General features: G+C 36.8%; 1 protein-coding gene across 1 annotated transcript in view; it reads right to left on the reverse strand.

Annotated features, from left to right (window-relative positions):
* LOC150081651 (long-chain-fatty-acid--CoA ligase 1-like) overlaps positions 1-20,815 on the reverse strand; it is a 254,279-nt gene that overhangs the window by 12,648 nt on the left and 220,816 nt on the right. The window contains exons 17-19 of the mRNA XM_090380577.1: positions 16,009-16,152; positions 8,201-8,302; positions 4,174-4,245 (exon numbers count right to left, since the gene is read on the reverse strand). Coding sequence (XP_090236703.1) covers positions 4,174-4,245; positions 8,201-8,302; positions 16,009-16,152 — 318 coding nt within the window. The remainder of the gene's footprint in view (positions 1-4,173; positions 4,246-8,200; positions 8,303-16,008; positions 16,153-20,815) is intronic.

Below are 20,815 nucleotides of genomic sequence, written 5' to 3' on the forward strand. Positions count from 1 at the left end.
ATATCCGCTCTACAACGTCATCAACCTTTGCCCCTGGCAGACATACCCTGGTCCTGTTCCACCTATCCTTTTTACAAAGGATGTTCCCCGTTTCCCTGACAATAGAGTCACCAACAACAACTAGTTCCTGTGGGACCAGCGCATTCTGCCTTAGGGGTTGCCGCTGTGTTGCGTGATGACCAAGTGCAAGCTCTGGCGTTGATGTGGGCAGCTGAGAGCCTGATGGGCCCCTCAATTTAGTTCCTTCGAGGGCATCCACCCTGTCCTTCAAGCTCTCATATAGGCCCATAAGAACGCTGAGTTGTTGCCTGATTTCGATACACTCCTTGCATCGCGCACACACAAAGACACCCCCATGGCAATATCATGTTCCGTTCCAGAGAGTTCGGCAAACATTTCACAAGTTGCACATTTCTTTAGGCTGTGATGCGTTGGAGAACTGCCCCCCTCAGTTCTCCCCCGAGTCACAGCACTCCTGCCACTTTGTGCCCGTTGCTTTGCTGCTCTAGTTTGGGGCATGGTAGTTTAAATTAATAAAATCAATAAATTAAATATCAATAGTATTTGAATAGAAACTATTAAATAGAAACAGTGAAGCGTATTACTATATAATTATGCGTTAGAGCTACCTAGCTACCTCAATTAAAAAATTTGAATTCCCTACCACTATATCCAAAAACAATGGCTACAAAAATGGAACGAAATAACGGTTTTACCTATCGTAAGTAAAATCCACAAAAACTCTTTATCTAAATTAAAAATAACCAGCGTAACTATAACTATATGACTACGTATTAAGTACAATATAAAATAACAATCGTGTAAATAACAGGTAAACACTTATCGTTTTTGCAGAGCCTGTAACTGATAGCTGTAACTTTTAAAGAGATTCAGCGCCCTCTCTATGGTATGCTTTTAAAACATTAATCACAGATGCCTTGAATGCGTATTTACCATTAAAAAAAAAAAAAAAAACTCCACGAGGAGGGTTCCAAGTTGGATGAATAGTGAAGTTGCCACATTACTTGAGCAGAAAAAGGTGGCATGGAAAGGTTACAAAGCAATAAGTACTAAAGCCTATAACAGCTACAAGATGATCTGTAATAGAGCCACAGAAAATGTTTGACAGGCAAAGGCAGTTTATGAGAAATCACTAGCAAACAGAGGGTATAAGGAATTCTTCACTTATATAAATACCAAAAGAGCATGACAAACCAGATCGGACCTTTATGTAAGGGAAAGGGGATAGTATTAAATACACCAGCTGCCATTGCAGATGAACTCAACAGTTATTTTGCATCGATATTTACAAATGAAAAACCTTTTGTAGTAATGGGATATTGTGGGAGCGAAGTTGAAAATTATGTAATTAATGATATTGAAATTTTGCAAGATTTAATGCAAAAAACTTGAGCCTATAGGCCAGTGAGGCTCCTGGAGTTCATGGAATATACCCTATAATCTTAAGGGAGGCAGCAAGTGAGTGCACTGAACCATTGAGGCTAATTATGCAAGCATCAGTAGATTCTGGGGAGATTCCCCTGGATTGGAAAAGTGCCAATGTATTTCCCATACATAAGGGTGGCTCTAAGAGTGAAGTGGGAAATTATCGACTTGTCTGTCTGACTTCAGTGGTAGGGAAAATCATGGAGGCAATGATCAAGGGTGGAATTCAGGATCATTTGGATCGAATTGAAATTCAAGGGTACTCAGCATGGTTTTGTAAAGGGAAAATCATGTTTAACAAATCTGGTTTGCTATTTTGAAAGGGTCACTCACGAGCTGGATTTAGGGAATAATTTCAACATTGTTTATTTAGATTTCAGCAAAGCTTTTGAATCAGTCCCACATGAGCAGTTGCTTTATAAGCTGGAATAGGTTGGAATCACTGGGAAAATCCTTAGATGGATAGCAGGATGGCTTCAGGGCAGGGGGCAGAGGGTTGTGATAAATGGCTATTCCTCAGATTGGGTTGATGTAAAAAGTGGGGTTCCCCAAGGAACAGTATTAGGACCACTGTTGTTTTTAATTTTCATAAACAACATTGATGAAGGGATAGAGGGCGTGATGTCTAAATTTGCAGATGTTAAAATTGGTAGAGCAGTTAATGATCACTGTCAAGCTGATCTTCTTCAGAGAGACCTAGATAGACTTCAGGAATTGTCAGAAAAATGGCAGCTATGCTTTAATCCAATAAAGTGGAAGGTATTACACCTGGGAAACAGTAATCCCAAAATAACTTATTCACTTGGTAGAGTTCAACTAAATCCAGTACTGGAGGAAAGGGACTTGGGCGTTACGATACAGTCAGACAAGAAATTCTGAGCATTGTAAACAGGTTGCAAGGAAGGCCACGGTGTCCTATCGATGATCTATCAAACTTTTGCAAGTAGAGATAGGGGCGTGATAATCCCATTATATAATGGCTTTTGTTATACCACACTTGGAATACTGTGTTCAAGTAAGGAGACTGCACCTAAAGAAAGACAGAACTTCTTGAAAAGGTGCAAAGACTGGTAACTTACCTGGTGAGATCGGCAAAAGGGCATCCTTATGAAGAAAGACTTAATGTGGGTTGCAGAGTTTGGAAACTAGACACCTTAGAGGAGATTTGATTGAGATGTTTAAGGCTCTCAGAGGCATCAGTAAAATGAATGAGCATGAAATTTTCAAGATTATAAATGATCCTAGAACTAGGGGACATAAATTCAAGTTACAGGGGGAAATGTTTAGATTGGACTGCAGGAAGTTTTATTTTAGCCAGCGAATTATAAATTACTGGAATAAGTTGCCTACATGGGTGGTAGAGGCTGACAGTTTGGGGAAATTCAAAGGTCATCTAGATAGTACCTTCGGGTGAGGAAAGCGCATAGGATGGTAGGTTTAATTTCCTTTTATTTTATTAATCATTGTTTTATTAGTTTTTTTTTTTTTTTTTTTTTTGCTGGTGCAGCATAGGCTTTCGTTGCAACATGCGGCCATTACTAATACTATGAGTTTAAAATGCACTATAAAATCTATGCCTTTACTTCAGTGGTCTCCAAACTTTTTTTTTAAACTTAAAAGGACTAGCATGTGCCCCGGAATAAAAAAAATTAAATATATAAGTTTAATATATATATATTTTTATTTATAAATCATTTACATGGAAGGCTTTATATATAAAATCACATATAATTTTAAAATATCACAAATAAAAAAAATACAAAAAACAAAATTAAATTGAAGTTTATGTACAAAATGATATGAAATCATTAATGTAACAAGTGTAGTAAATGTAATTTAACACTTCGTTTTATTTATAAATTATTTATATAATGTGCATTATACCTAGAATCACATAATTTGAAAAGATCACAATCTAATTTGATGCAAAAATTTGATGGTACAGTTCAGCAATAGCTGCAAGCACAATCCATCCTTTCTTGATCTACATTTGTTCAGCAAGTTAAATAAGGATGGAACATATACTCAGAGCCCAAAGCGAGCATATGGCTGATGCGTTTCGGACATTGGCAAAACCGACAGCATGATCAAACAAAGCCACATATTGAGGTATTAAAAAAATTTATTTTTATTTATGTTTCAAAAACACTAAAGTTTTCATAATTAATAAATCAATATTGATTGCAGATTATCTCACACACCCCCAAATTTGGAGACCACTGCACTACTTATGTAGTTTTTCATTATGAAATCACTATGGTGTAGTTACACTAATATTTTATAGCGCATCTTAAACTCGATATATGCCTTGAGCATTTATATATATTTTATTTAAGTATTATCTTGCACATCTTTTGGCATCTCTCATTGTGAAAATAACTTCACAACTGGATTGGCATGATTGCAACACAAGGAGTACCTGCCCACCCACCGAGGATAGGCCAAACAACCCTTGAAACTGCAGTCTGGGTGGTGCCCAGTGACAATAAGTAATACTAGTCTTCTCTATTAGTGAAGTTGTACACTCATTGTGTACAATACATGGTAACTCATTGTGAAGGTAGTCACAATATGAGATACAATTAAATCTATGCCTTTGCACTACTTATGTAGTTTTTCACTATGGTGTATTTACACCAATATTTTAAAATTATAAAGTATTTATAATTTTACTCATATTATGATAATTAAAAACAGAAATTTATATGCTGCATTCAGATAACTTACCTGTTCAAATGATTTAAGGCCTGCTTTTCTTCCAAGGGATGTGATATCATCCATAATAACTTTTTTCACAAGCTGTATATAAAGATATTTAAAGAAAAATTTTCAAAAAACCACTATATTTTCATAAAAAATTTAGTTCAATTCTTGGCATAAGGTTAAATCTATCATCTCATTTACTTATTAATCTATTCTGAGCAGTGGACACAAGTTTTACTTCAATACTAAAGCTTTTGCTATAGAAAGCAAGTTTAAGATGACAAATGCCTACATTAATTTTTCCAGATACAAGTAGTTTTTAAAACTATTACACCCTTGGAAAAAAAGTATCACGTTTAATATTTTTTGAATGGAAGGCACTAAAGTGGCAATTACTATTTATGGTTGGGTAATTGATCAGTTGGAAGAATTCTTTAGGGAAAAAATTACTTTTGTATATAGCACATCATTTCATATGAACTATTGTATAGTAAATGCAGAGAAATTCATGGGCTGGTTTGACAACTGCACAACTTGAAGAACCAATTCAGAATAACCTGGAAACCATGCTTCCTTCAGGGATTATCTAGCTAATGTGTTTCAAATTTAGAATTCAGTCTCCAACAGGATTTGAATCCAAACTTCAAGTGAGTGAGCTGACAAATACACTGTCGCAAAGATGCTCAGATATAAATTCACTCTGCAATGGCAAGGTATTTATTTACTCCAAACTATTACTTTAAGAGAACAATAACATGTAAAGAAACTTTAACATAGGAATTTGACTGAAACTTATTCAAGTTCTATAGATCTTGAAGGATATTGTTAAGAAACAAAACTTAAAAATAAGATTAAACAGAGAAATTTTAGTTTAACAAAACTTTGTTGAAAAAAAAAAAAAGTATCTAAATGCACAAAATTCACTAAGCTTTCCAGTATTCTGGTCCAGGGTTAGACAGCAGTATATCAAAGATGAAGTACACAAATCTGATGAAGCAAAACAAATTTTAGCTATATATCAGTCTCTGGAAGTGGTTGATAATTAACTATAGTTGGAAATATGTTAAATAGAAGTAGGATATGGACTAACACCTTCAAGCTGCTGCTATAGAAGAGTTGGTAAACTTATAAATGTGAAAGAAATTATAATGCCAAAGTAATAAGTTGAAGAATTCACTGTGCGCAGGATACCAACATAGAAGAACAAGGGAAAGGAAAGAAGAAGTGTAAGAAAGGAAGATATAAAAAAGGCTGAAAGAATATAAGTATAACAATTTGATTAATGCAATAACAATATTTTTATTAATGCTGGTGGTGTGTGTGTGTGTGTGTGTGTGTGTGTGTGTGTGTGTGTGTGTGTGTGTGTGTGTGTGACAATTACCAGCATTGATAAAAATACTGTTTTGGAGAGAGAGAGAAAAAGAAAAAAAAAACTTGGGATGCTATCAGTTACTAGCTATGGCAAGCATGAGGAGTAAACTAATTTATATCTTTTATTTTTCAGAATGGATTGATAAACCTGTATGCAAACAAGAAAGGTGGTACAAAATGAAAAAAAAAAAAAAAAAAAACAAGCTCTCTTAAATACTTCCAACCAGTATTTAAATAAAAGGAATCACTGTAACAGAAGCAAACAAAGATTGCTAACTTAATACATAGATCTCATCATGGAGACACTGTCATGAGTTGCCTTGATATTGTACTACTCCAAATAAAACATGTGGCTCTAGTGCATAAGGCATACCATAAATCCAATCCACTTCATTTACTCCATCTTCTTACACTGCAAATATTTCCCATTAGTGGATTGATTGTTTTCACTGCGCCTACCTGCCCAGTGATGAGATCACAAGGATCTAACCCTGGGTCTGGATAGCGTCACACACTTTAAATAAAACAGCAATATGACTCTCCACCGGACCCATGCATTTTATTTATAGTAGTGCAATACAAAGGCAACTCATGACAGAATGCTACATAACAACCCTATATGTACGATGATATTATATAGCTCTTGTAGAACAAGGCTTTTGCCTAAAACCCATTTGATTTCATAAGCTAAAACAGGAAAAAGTTAAATTTAGTACCTCAAAGGAAATTAACCATCCATCTGCATACAAAGCAGGATCACAATTGACCCCAGCCATATTTCTTACTGTTGGAACAGGCTTCCATCTGTTGTGGAAGTGCATGGTTTAAATAAATTCAAGGAAGAACTAAAATTCTTAGAGGGTATGCATGGGAGAAGCAAGTAGTTTTTTTTTTTTTTTTTTTTGCTGATGCTATATAAGCTTGCTTTCTTGCATCATTTGCTGCTACTACTACACTTTGTTTACAGAATGTCCGGGATCGAGACAATGTTGATCGCATTTTTTAACAAACGCAGCAATTCACAAGTATTTTGTACCTGAAGGCAAGCGAGTATGTTGCATTCTACATACAAGTGTTTCCAAAACTACCAAGGCATGTTTCTTGGGTGAAGGTCAATTTCAAGAGAAGTTGCAGCTGGTTCTTCTTGCACAATCATGCCCCCACCCATTCCACACTTGTTGTGAAGACATTTCTGATAAAACATGGCATTGTACAGATCAACATTTGTACATCTACAATGACTTGTATGGACAGTTGATCTGAACAAGCCTTCTCTCCTAATCTAGCACTGGAATATTTCTTTCCCAAGGGGGAACCTGCCATCAAAGGAGAGATTTCAGGATATTGAGTACAAATAAAAATATCACTGCTGAACCAAACATCTTTGGATGCCCTCACAGCCTCTTTTCAGAAACTTAGTGTCATGTGTGCATTCAGTCAGGTAGTCATTACTTCAAATAAAAATAAAACCATTTTTGAGGTCCTTCACTTTGTATTCTTTTCATATTCTTGCCTTTCTCGTGTATGTATTGAGACTGGTCTAATAATAACACAATTATACAACCAATGCTGATCCTGTGGCCAGAAACACTGAGAGAAGCCAATAAGATGCTGACAAAACTTGTTCAGGATAAAACAAAGGTTGGAGTCAGTCAAAAGAGAACCCAATACAACTATGGTAACCAAAGAGGCATTTCAGAATGCACAACTCATCATAACTTGTTGTGGAAGGGATATCATAGCTAACAACTGAACCAGGCTCTACTCCTGCCAGGATTAAAAAAAAAAAAAAAAAACAACTCAGGAATACCAAAGCTGGGGGCTGAAGAAACTGCCAGGTCTGAAGAATTTTGGTCCCCTTGTTTCACTCGTGCCAAGAGGAATGCCAAAATATGGTGAAAACAGTATATTCCTGGCAGGACGTGTCCATGAACTGCCAGGTGTCAAAAATGCAGACACTGTGATAGTGGTGTGGGAGAGTATTTTCATAGTGCACATACTGGATCCCCCCTCAATACCAGTGGTGCTACATTTGGATTCCACAGAATTCTGAAATGGTGAACACTAACAGTAACTGAGCCTTGCTTTTTGCATGTTCATTACTTTAATGCAAACCAGTTTCTCTGTAAACAATGCCCAAATATGGAAACAAGTCTGCTATAAGAAATGGATAATCCTGCAATTTTACTTTGCAAGAGCTCTAAAAGTAAAGCAGAAAACAGAACTTCTGCAAATTCCATGAACGAACTGTTTTTATCTGATAAAGATAGACAAATCCTTGCATTTTGAAAAGTGAGCAACAATTTGGGTAAAAAAAAATATGCTTAATAAACTGTAAAAACATTAGTGCATATGTTAACCTTAGATTATGATTTTTTGTGCTTCAGAGGGCAACTTAGGTTTGAATATGGTATATTTAATTATGTTACAAATTCTGCCAAGTCTGACTAATCCTGGTTCTGTTGGCTCACTTGTACCAAGAGGAATGCCAAAATATGGTGAAAACAGCACATTCTGGCAGGATGTGCCACGGACTGCCAGGTGTCAAAAATGCACACTGATGTGACCATGGTGTGGGGAGTCCAGTATGTGACTAATGCTATTACACAGCTATAATATATTACCAAGTTTACTGATATCAGCTTATTCTTGAAGGATAAAGAGTTTTAAACACACATACCTTGTTTTCACATAGTGAAGTCCAGCTTCCATGCAAATTATTTTCTTGACACCATGCAGTTAGTACTTCTTTATCAGGAATCACAATTCCAACTACACAAGACTTGAATAAAAAGTTAAGTATTAATTATTTCATTGGCTTTCTCTCATACTCATATACATAATATACTGGAAAAACATTCAATTACAAATAAGTATAATTTCAATTCAGAAATAATGTATTAATAAAAAATTTAATGTTAATATTCTTAAAATAGACAATATTCTTAAAATAGAAAAGGAAATAGACAAAAAATTTTAATACAGAAAAATACATTTCTGTATTAAAATTGCCTTTTACAAGGCGATAATCACCTCCAACAGCAAATGGGGGAAAAACCTAAAAACCACCAGGGTACCTACTCACCCACAACAGTATAGGCCAAATAGCCTTCAAACAGTGCCATCTGGGTGGTGGTATCTGCTGAGAATAAATAATATACTGTAGTCTTCTCCATTGGTGAAGCATTACTTATTTGAGATAGTGCAATATCACAGCAACTCGCTATGAAGGTATTCACAATACACCTAAAATGATGCCATTTTCAGCTATTTTAGAGTTTGTTGTGTACTAAGATGCTACTGCACAAACTTGTATGTTGATAAAATAAATAAGTAATAAAAGAAAAGGAAATAGACAACCTATGCATTTCCTTCCTCCCATAACTATTCAGCTGACCTCTGAATTTCCTCCAACTGTCAGTAACTTATTGCAGTAATTTATAATTTGCTGGCTAAAATAAAACTTTCTGCAGTCCAGTCTAAATTTATGGCCCGAGTTCTAGAATCATTTATAACCGTGAAACTTCCCTCATTCATTTACTTTTGCCTCTCAAACACCTTAATCAAGTCTCCTCTAAGGTGCCTAGTTTCCAAGCTGTGCAACACATATATTGGAAGTCTTTTCTCAAATGGATAGCTTTTTCCCAATCTCACCAGGTGAGTTACCCATCTTTGGACCCTTTCAAGAAGCACTGTCTTTTTTTTAGGCTTGAACACAGTATTCAAAGTAAGGTCTAACAATAGGCTTGTATAATGGGATTATGATGTCCTCATCTCTAATAGAAAATGTTTGATAAATCATCAATACGACAACATGGGCCCTCCTTGCAACCTGTCTACAATTACTGGAGAACTTCAAGTGCGACTGTATTGTAAATCACAAATCCCTTTCTTCCACTATTGACTTTAGTTCAGCTCCACCAAGTGCACAAGTTATTTTGGTAGGTAACTGTTCCCCAGGTGCTGGAATAAAGCACAGATGCCATTTTTCTGACCATCCCTGAAGTCTATCTAGGTCACATTGAAGAGGCTCTGCTTGGTGGTTATGAATAATTACTCTACCAATCTTTACATCATTTGCAGATTTAGACATCACACCCTCTATCCCTTCACTGATGTCATTTAAGAAAATCAAAAACAGTGGTTCCAATACTGATCCCTGAGGAACTCCACTTCTCACATTAACCCAATCTGAGGAATAACCATTTATCACAACCCTCTGCTCCTACTATCCATCTAATGATTTTCCCTGTGATTTCAACCTGTTCCAGCTTAAAGTAACTGCTCATGTGGAACTGAGTTAAATGCTTTGCTGAAATATATATAAAATGTCAAAATTATTCCCTAAATTCAGCTCATGAGTAACCCAAAAGGGTTGACCAGATTTTTAAACATGATTTTCTCTTTACAAAATCATGCTGCATATCCCTCAGAATTCTATTTCTATATAAATGGACCCCAAATTCCACCCCTGTTCATTTTCTCCATACTACTGAAGTTAGATGGATCGGTAATTCCCACTACACTCTTAAATACATTGGCACTTTTCCAATACAACAAAATCTCTCCAGAGTCCAGTGTTGCTCTCATAATCAGCCTCAAACGGGTCAAATGCACTCACTTGCTACCTCCCTTAAAATTATAGGGTATATGCCATCAACCCCAGGAGCCTTACTCACCTGTAGACTTAAATTTTTTTCATTAAATAATCATGTGAAAATTTCAATATTGTTAATTACTTTAGCATTAGTAGAGGCATATGATGCAAGAAAGCAAGCTTATGCAGCATCAGCCAGAAAAAAAAAAAAAAAAAAAAAAAAAAAAACCTGCTCCCATTTCACCTCTCCATTCATTCCAGCCTTAAATTTATTTAGGCTATCAACTTCCACAACAAAGGATGGAAGTCCGTTCCACCAACTAACTACCCGCTGGCTAAAGGCAAACTTCCGCACATCTATCCTACAACTGTCTTTCCTCCATTTGCATTTATGCCCTCTAGTGATTATTCTGAGCAAGAAGAAGTATCCCATCAGCATTGAGCATGCTCAAACCATTCAAGGCTTTATACACCTCAATCAGATCATCTCGCAGGTGTCTAGTCTCCAGACACTAATTTGCAAAACTTAAGCCTCTCTTCGTAAGAGCAACCCTTTGTTCCATTAACTAATCTTGTTGCCCTTCTCTGTACTTGTTACAACAGCTCTACATCTTTCTTAAAATTAGGCCTCAAGACCTTATACAGTACTCAAGGTGTGGCCTGACCATTGCCTTATACAAGGCAATGGTCAGGCCATTCTTTTTATGAAAACCCCAAACACGAAAGGTATCAAAACCTATAGTACTTAGTACTGTGCATGGGTTGAAGGAGAAGTATGGGGGGGGGGGTGCCGGAAACTTTGCTCTAGAGACTAAAAATGGGTTTCACCACTTCAAGCCTCCAATAAGCAAAGTGGTGGTATTTCACCGGTTGATGAAAGTCATCTACCGCCATATCCCTGCTAGAAAAATTCATGTATATCATTGACAAGAAATCACGAGTTACTCTTGCAGACAGTCTGCATTGTTCAGAAAACTTCATATCTGCCTGCACAATTACCCCCAGGTCCTTTTCATTCTTTACCACTGTCAGTGTAGTACCACAGAGTTGATACATTACTCTGGGGTTACTGCTTCCCATATGTAGTACTTTACATTTGTCAACATTAAACTTCATTTGCCACCTCTCAGGCCACCTGTTCAACTTTTCTAGATCCTGGTGCAGCAGCGTACTCTCATTAGTGTCCTTAACAACCCTGCCAACCTTCGTATCATCTGCAAACTTGGACATTATGATTGATGATGGTATATCAAGCTTAAAGCCCAAGAAACCTATAGGGAAAAAGAAATCCAAATAAGAAAAAATTAGTCAAGAAACACTTGTTATGATGAACCAAAGGCCAAGATAAACAATGACAAGGAGAAAATTGAGTATACTGAGTTATGCAAAGCCATTGGAAAGAAACTTAAGAGGACATAAGATTTAACACAAGGAAAGTAGAGCAAATATTAAGGGAAAACAAAGTACATAAATGAACAGCCATGAGCAGTAATAAAGAAAGACAAATTATACTGAAACTGAAGAATAGCGATGGTGTACTTATAAATAGCAGAGAAGGCATAATTCAAATAACAGAAGACTACTATAGAGAATTATATAAGGAGCTAGGAAATGATGCCAGCAGTGGGGAATATGGATTGCAAATTAGCAACACATACGACATACCAGATATTCTTCCTGATGAGGTAGAACATGTGTTGAGAAAATGAAGAATCAGAAAGCCGAGAGGGAAGATGAAGATTACTATGGAGTTGTTAAAATTGGGAGGAAGAGAAAAACTGGCAAGGCTCTTCACAAAACTGCATTAGAAAAGATGTGCCGCCTAAGCAGTGGAATAATGCAATCATAGTTTTGCTGCATAAGAAAGGAGATAAATCAGAAATTGGACCAATTAGCTTGTTATCCCACATCTACAAGTCGTTCACAAGGGTCATTATTAACACATTAGAAAGAATACTTGATGAGAATCAACCAAAAGAGCAAGCTGGCTTTAGGACAGGATTCTCAACTATGGATCACCTTCACGTAATATCACAGCTAATGGAGAAAGCTAATGAATAGAAAACACCATTATGCCTGGCATTTGTGGACTATGAAAAGGCATTTGACTCCATACAGCATAAGGCAATGTTTCAGGCACTGGAAAGACAAGGCATAGATACCCCATATATTATGATTTTGAAGAAAATATGAGAACACTATCTCCTTTATTAGACTAGACAAAGACAGTAAAAAATTTTAAATCGAGAAAGGAGTTCGACAAGGAGACACTATCTCCGAAGCTGTTTACTGCTGCCCTTGAGGAAGCTTTCAGAAGATTAGATTGGTTGCAGAAAGGAGTCAATGCGAATGGAGAGTACCTAAACCATTTACGATGACATTGTGATCACATGCAGATGACACTGTGATCATAAGCCACAATCCCAAAGAATTAGAGGAAAATCTTAATCAGTTATGCAGAGTTAGTAAGGATTTTGGATTAAAGATGAATATGGCTAAAACAAAAGTAATGATGAACAAATATGCCAGAGAAAGGGATATAATCATTGAAGGAGCAGTACTTGAAAAGGTGGATTCATATACTTATCTAGGACAAGTTATTTAGCTGTAATAATGATACATGGCTGGAAGTCAAGAGAAGAATACATTCTGGATGGATAGCATTCAGGAAATAGTCACATACTGAAGAGCAATATCCCAGTTCGTCTGAAACATAAAATAATGAACCAATATATACCTCCCATCACGACTTATGGAAGTTGATCTTGGGCACTCACAAAAAGAATGAATGAGAAGCTGAGAATTACACAGCAAAGAATAGAACGAATTATATTGGGAATCAGATTGTTAGATAAGAAGAGCAACACATGGATTAGGCAGCAAACTCAAGTAAAGGACATTCTTATCAAAACTAAAGAACTAAAATTGTCTTGAGCAAGACACATAACTCAAAGACACAATGACAGATGGAATAAGAAAATAACACAATGGTACCCAAGAGGAGTTAAAAGAAAACCTGGAAGACAACGCCGGAAATGGAGATTGGTTTGATTTGTTTGGATTTTTTTGGCACATTAGCAACTAAGGCTATAATGCGCCAAGACTAGGTAATATTTAAAAAATTTTAATTCTCGGTGACCTAATCAGTAAGTCCACCATGTCCAGATATATAATAACAAAGCCAGAAATGGATATGAAATTCATGAGTTTGTGGGTAGTAAATGGATGGCCATTGCACAAAACAGAAGGAACTGGAAAGTTGCCGAAGAGGCCTTCATTCTGCAGCTGATGACAATCAATATCATTTATAAATACAGAAAATAACAATGGACCCAACACCGAACCCCGAGGGACTCAACTAATAACATTAGTCCATGATGAGCAGTGTCCATTGATTACCACTGTCTTCTCCCACTCAACCATCTTCCCTTTATCCATAGCAGCAATTTGCCTCCAATGCCACACTGCTCCAACTTTTGCAGCAGTCTTCCATGTGCAACAGTATTAAAAACTGTTTCTAAGATCCAAATATATGATATCAAAGTTATTCTCTGCATCCAGTTCCTTTGTGACCACATCATAGTATCAAATCAAATGGGTCAGGCAAGACTTTCCCTTAACAAAACCATGCTGTGTCTGAGCTATAACTGAAGTCTTGTCAAGATGATTCTGCAGTGCTTCTTTAAAAAGTGCCTCCCTTAATTTTCCTGGAACAGAAGTTAAACTAACAGGACAATAATTACTTGTCGCCCTTTGATCTTCCTTTGTGAATCGGGGTCACATTTGCACATCTGCAGTCCATGGGTACCTCCCTGAGTCCAAGGAAGCTCTTATAATTATGGCTAAGGGTTTGCTTGCTTCCTTTAATACTGGATAGATCCCATCCACCCCAGGTGCCTTTATGTTTATCTTCAACAATTTCTCCCCCACTTTCCTCTCAGTTATTACAAAATCATCTAGCTCACTGCCAGAGTTTAATTCACCTCTGGCATTCCCCTCCCTGAATAACTCCTCATGTGTGAATTTAGATGCAAAATACTCATTTACTTTGTTAGCCACCTGAACAGGATCATCAACAGTTGAACCATCAATATCCAGTGGACCAATCTGATTCATCCTTCTAGAGTCTACATAGGTAAAGAACTCTTTGCTGTTTTTCTTTGCATCCTTTGCCAAAGCTTTCTCAAAATCTACCTACTTGCCTAATCTCCTTCATGACTTGGTAACAGACCAGCTTATATCTATCATAGGCTTCCATGTCACCCATTAATTTATATGGGTGCCACACATTTTTCTTCTCTGCCACATGTCTCCTTAGTCCATATGATATCCATTTAGGCCTAAAGCTTGAACAATACTTCTTAATTGGTATGTAAAGCCTAGTAGCTTCCAAGATAAATTCTTGGAATGTCTCCTACTTTGAATTTGTTGGTAACATCATCAGTTGGTCCCACCGTATAGAATTTATATACTGTCTCAGACCACCGTAGTTGCCTTTACGAAAGCAAAAATCCCTTTACCCCTGATGGTAGTTGTGTTTGAGTAAATCCCATTTCAGTACACTGTGATCACTGTGTACTGAAAACATGTTGATGTAGAAAATAATCATCCAATAAATCCATGCTAGTGTGAGTGACCAATCTACAAATTCCAGTTAACATCTGGGAAATTAAAACCCCCATTGTAAGACTGATTTACTGGCCCACTATTTCCCTGTACAGTTTCTTATTATACTCAGTCATTAGGCCAATAACACACTCCTACTCTCAATTTTGATCTCCCAATGCTTATGTCACACCAAATTCACTCGACACTGCACTGTCCAGCAATTGACGGGCTTCACTTCCTTAGATCTTGTGTTTCTTAACTAATAGCATAACCCCTCCTCCCTTCCTATCTTGTCTATCATTCCTGTACACATCGTACTCCCCAAATTCCAGTTCTGTATTCCTTATATCTGTGTGAAACCACATCTCTGATATCCCAACAATATCAGCCTTTGATGTTTTGACCAACACCTCAAATTCATCAAATTTATTCACTCAACTCTTAGCATTGGTGTACACGCACGTATACATGCACCTGTTCCTATTCTTAGCTACCCTACCACAACCCATGTGTTTACTTGTACTGCAATGACTCCCAACTGTCTCAGAAATACTTTGCATCTTGTTTTTCAGGCTACTGCTTATTCCAATAGAAGCAGTGCAAGAATCACCTCTGCCAGTGGCTTATTACTTTTTTTTATAAAGGGTGCTTATTTACTGTATGCATGCATTTTCTGTTCCACATACCATTAACAAATAAGCAATGCACATACTAAAAAAAGGAGTTACTTGAAAGGGTCCAAAGAACATGCCTTTGAGATTGGCAAAAGGGCATCCACATGAGGAAAGACTTGGAATATTAAGGGTTGTTAATTATTAGAATGCCTCCATATGTTGTTGAAATCAACGTACTGTGGAAATTCAAAGCTCAGCCCATATAGCTAATATAAACAGCCATATTTCACAATTTATGAATTGCTACTAGCTATGTTATTTCATAGAGTAATTTTATAATAAATCTGATTTCAGCTGGGAACAGTTAACCTGGCAAAAACAAGTGAAAAAAAAAAAAACTTCCCCACATTTGAGATGAACCCTGGATGTTAAAAGAATATCCCCCCACCCCACTAAAATTACTTCCCACTGATGAAACTAAATCATGCCAGAGGGCAACTAATTACATGAGAACACTATTCTGGTTTGATCTTCCCAAGCAAGGTCATCCATGTTTATTTAATCTTTCCTAATCAAAGTCATTTAGATGTACCTATATATTAAACATTGTCATTAAATAAAACAAGTTGCCACAAGCATATAAAATTCAAAAGTAATGTGTAAACTTACCTGTAAACTTTCACCATGAACAAATATCTGGGAGATAAATAAACTTGATAAATATATATTTTCTATCTTTTCTGGAGCAATGTATTCTCCTTGGGCCAATTTAAATATATGTTTTTTTCTATCCACAATCTTTAGAGTACCATTCTGCAATTAAAAATATAACCAATTGTGAAGTCAAGATAAAAATTCAGATTATTCATTAGCCTTAACATTAAATAATGACTGATTTTACTGTTACAGAGAATATCAAGATTGTTTAAATTAAAAAAAAAAAAATTTTTTAAAAAGATCCTAAACATGAAAGGTTGTTAAAATCTAATACTTTTGTATTCAGAAACCTGAAGCAAATCTTGACAAAGTACTTAAATTCTGTGCACTGATTTTTCTCCTAAATTCAGAGAGTTGGGGGGGGGGGGATTAGAACTACATATGAATTCAGGAGGGGAAAAAAAAAAAGCTCAATATCAATGTATACATAAATAGAGAGAACCACAAAATAAACAGGCACTGAAATACTGTCATATCATTAGTCATAATGTATTGCTTTGGATTAAAAAAAAATTAAATTTGCAAAACACAAAGTAGGAAAAATTACAACTGCAGAAAAAATTAATTACAAACAGTATAAATTACTTATAATAAAAATGATTGAAAATGTGACTATTACATTACTAAAACCCTTCACACTATTTTATACATAAAATGATAGATTTATTCCTTTGTCATTTCTTTTACTGTCCTCCACACCAATATTTCTCAACCAGTATTATATACAGCAATACCCCACATAGCATGATAATTAGTACCGAAACTATTCAGTGTTATGTGAAACACGTGCTGATTGAGGTATAATTATAATGGGTTTTAACTGAATGCATACCAGAGAAAGTCTACAAATTATAATAAATCTATAAACAATTTGCACTTGATAGCTAATTAAAAGGATTTGAAATTTAAAAAAATTGCAAAAATTTTATTAATGAAAGATAACATCATGAGAGATGAGAAAAAAAGCTTTAAAAAAGTAGTTGTTTATTTAGGTATTTTAATAATGAAGTCTGGTGAAGCTGTCTCTTCTTTTTCACGGTGTACAAGTCTTTGTAGCGTTTAATCCCATCTTGTAAAATTTGCCATATCTCGATGCTACGTTCCACATTCAGATCTCCATTCTTAATCACTTTGCAGGCCATGTCATGTCCCCCCCCCCCCCCCAAAAAAAAACTTTCTCCAGTTCTTCCGTTGAAAATTATTTTGGTGGCACTTCAGTGTGTTATCCACTTCGGAATTGTTTTCCTCTTCTGCATATACAGTTTTGTTCATCAATTTCAAGGAGAGTTGCATCATCTAAGTCATTTGCATGTGAGTCAATGCAGTCACATACACTTGACCTAAACCAAGTCTTTTCTGAACTTCAACAATGTCTTCTGAAATTATCTGAACTTGCAATTCAAAACCAGTGAAATCATTTACCAAATGGGGCAAAACATGCTGCCAAACAGAATGCATGTTGTTGGCAGTGATTTCTAGCCAAGATGCAGATATTTTCGATTGTATTTAAAGGGATAAAAAATAAATTTTGAAATGAAAAGTTTGAAAAACTATCATGTCATCTCGTCAGGATGGAATTAAGAATACTGAACATTGTTGCACATTGCAGCTGACTGCCTGAAGGGAGCTATTGTCACATGTGCATGGTAGACAATAGAGTTGGCACTGCAGCATATACAGGGTGTCTCAAAATATTGGTAAAACATTTAGGGGAAGTAGGTAACATCTAAAGGAATGTGAATCGCATAGGAACCCATAACCGGAAATGTCATAGGAAAGTAGTAGCAGAGGTACAAGAAGCAGAAATGACACAAGACAGTAATTAGTGGCAAACATTTATTTGACATAATATTAACAACGGAGTACAAGATGGATGCATTTCGTGATGTTAACAGATGCTCGAAGGTTCCACCATGAGACGCGATGCATGCGTAACACTGACGCAGCATGGATTGGCGGACACTGTTGAACACACCTGGAGTTTTTGACAGTAGCAGCAATGCAGACAAATCTCGCCACGAGATCCATTTCCGTCTCCACAGGCGATTCATACATGACAGATTTGAGTGTCCCCACAGAAAGAAATCAAGGCTCAATAAATCAGGTGAACGTGGGGGCCAGGCAATGGGTCCACCATGGCCAATCCACCGACGCCCAAAATGCCTGTTAAAATGGTCACAAACACACCTTCCATAATGGGCAGGCACCTTGTCATGTTGAAACCAAATTTTGCATCTCACATTTGCTGGAACATCGTCAAGTAACCCTGGTAGAACTTGTTCAAGAAAGATCTGATATTTAGCGGAGTTCATGCGGGATGGTAACAGGTATGGGCCGACTAAGCAGTCACCGACCATACCTGCCCACACATTTATTGCAAAGCGATGTTGTGTCACATGGGGGTGCACACCATGTGGGTTGTTGTGAGCCCACACATGAGCATTGTGCTTATTGAATAAGCCTCATCCGTGAGTGAAATAAGCCTTCCGTGAACAAAACATAGGTTGGAAAATTAAGTCTTGAACACTTTCTTGGAGAACCCACTGTGCAAAAGCCACACATGCAGGATGATCTTGGGGGAGCAGTAACTGATCCCTTTGGAGATCAAAGGGTTGTAAGGAATCTGTTGTGCCAGACATGCTGTACACTGCAACGAGACACTCCTAAGGAAGAGGTAAACGGCATGTGTGCTGATAGGATTATTCTGGACGGCATTCCCACTTTCTTCCATGGCAGGAGTTCGCGTCGAACATGGTCTGCCCACACTACTCCTGTTACCTCTAAATGACCCATTACTCACAAATTTTGATGCACACGCACAAACAAATGGTCTGGTACATGTCTGTCTGGGAAGCGTTCTCCATAAATTTGTTGAGCAGCTCGTCCATTGCCCTCTGCTCAACACACAAACAAATGGTGGTCTGGTACATGTCTGTCTGGGAAGCGTTCTCCATAAATTTGTTGAGCAGCTCGTCCATTGCCCTCTGCTAATCCATACACTAGGTGCATGTCTGCCAGCTCCCAGTTCATATATCAATGAATGCTCTTCGTGCGGAGACTACTGCTTGAATGAGTAAACCAGAAATTTTCCCTCTCGTGAACTGATGAACAGCACCATCTACCAACTTACGGTGACGTTTCCGGTTATGGGTTCCTATGCAATTCACATTCCTTTAGATGTTACCTACCTCCCCTAAACGTTTGTACCAATATTTTTGAGACACCCTGTATGTAATAGTAACTGTCTAGGCTATTGAATGAGTTTTAGTATGTACAGTAAATCTGGTTTGAACTTAATTGAAAACCATGCTGTTTGAAGCTGTGCTAAGCAAGAAATTGCTGTATACACTTCATTTTACTTTTAATCATTCATCTTACTTTCTACCCTCAAAGCCTTGTACACCTCAATCTGGTCTCTTCTAAAAGTGCCTAGTTACCAAACTCTGCAGTCCACATATTCAGTCTTTCTTCATATGTCCTTTTCATATCATCTGTTGATATGCCCACTGGACTCTGTCAAGAAGCTCTTTCTTTACATGCAGTTCCATACTTGAACACAACATTCCAAGTGCAGTCTTACATTTGCTTTATATAATGGGATTATGATATCCCTATCTCTACAATCAAATGATGATAAATCAGTAAGACGGGCTTTCCTTGCCACCTGTCTGACCTTACTATAACCCCTAAATCATTTCTTTCACAACTGCTGTTAATCCGACCCCACCATGTGGGTAAGTTATTTTGGGGTATCTATTCCCAAGTGTAAGACATTGCATTTTGCTGTATTAAAACTTGGCAGCACTTTTCAAACCATTCCTGAAATCATCCTAAAGAAGCACTGCCTGGCACTGATTAACTACTCTACTGATCTTGACATATGCAAATTTTGAAATCGTGCCATGTATCACTTTGTCAGTCATTAAGAAAATCAAAAACAATGATTCCAGTACTGATCCTTGGGGTATCCTACTTAAATAAAATAAATTTTCTGTTTATACTCCAGCACGACAACCAAGTCAGTAGAATTTACAATAAATAGTCAATACAAATATTTATCATATTTAGTAGTCACAGGCTTGAACCCAGGTCCACTCAAGGAACCCGTGCTATGCACTCTTGCTCCTGACCTGGGCTACGTCAGGCCATTTTCTTAAACAGGATCAATCTGAAGAGTAGCCATTACTTACAACTCTGCCTCATACTTTTCAGCCACCTGCAACCCATCTAAGGATTTTTCCCTTCAATTCCAACATGTTCCAAGCTTACAGATTAAGCTCTCATGAGGGAACAAGTCAAATTCTTTGCTGATCTCCAAATAAACAGTATAGATATTTTCTACATCCAATTCATGAGTGACTATTAAATTAGCTTATCAGGTTGATTAAACATGATTTTTCCTTTATAAAACCATGCGTTTCCTTTAGAATTTGATTTCTGTCCAAATGATCCTATATTGCATTCTTGATTATTGATTCAATGATTTTTCCTACCACCCAAGTTGCACTAACCAGTTGTCCAACTAGCTCTTTGAACCACCTTTAGGTACTGGTGACACATTGGCACTTTTCCAATCCAAAGGAATTTCTCTTGAGTACAAGAGTGCTCTCATAATTAACCTTAATATTTAATGCTTAATGGTCTTGCCACCTCCTTCAAAATTACTGGGTATACATCATTAACTTCAGGAGTCTATTTCACCTTTATGCTCAATTTTTTCCAAAACAAAAATCTACAATTTCAATATCATTAATTTCAT

Source organism: Mastigoproctus giganteus, chromosome 8 (genome assembly GCF_048544385.1).
Source record: "Mastigoproctus giganteus isolate SK-2022 chromosome 8, ASM4854438v1, whole genome shotgun sequence".
Taxonomy (NCBI): domain Eukaryota; kingdom Metazoa; phylum Arthropoda; class Arachnida; order Uropygi; family Thelyphonidae; genus Mastigoproctus; species Mastigoproctus giganteus.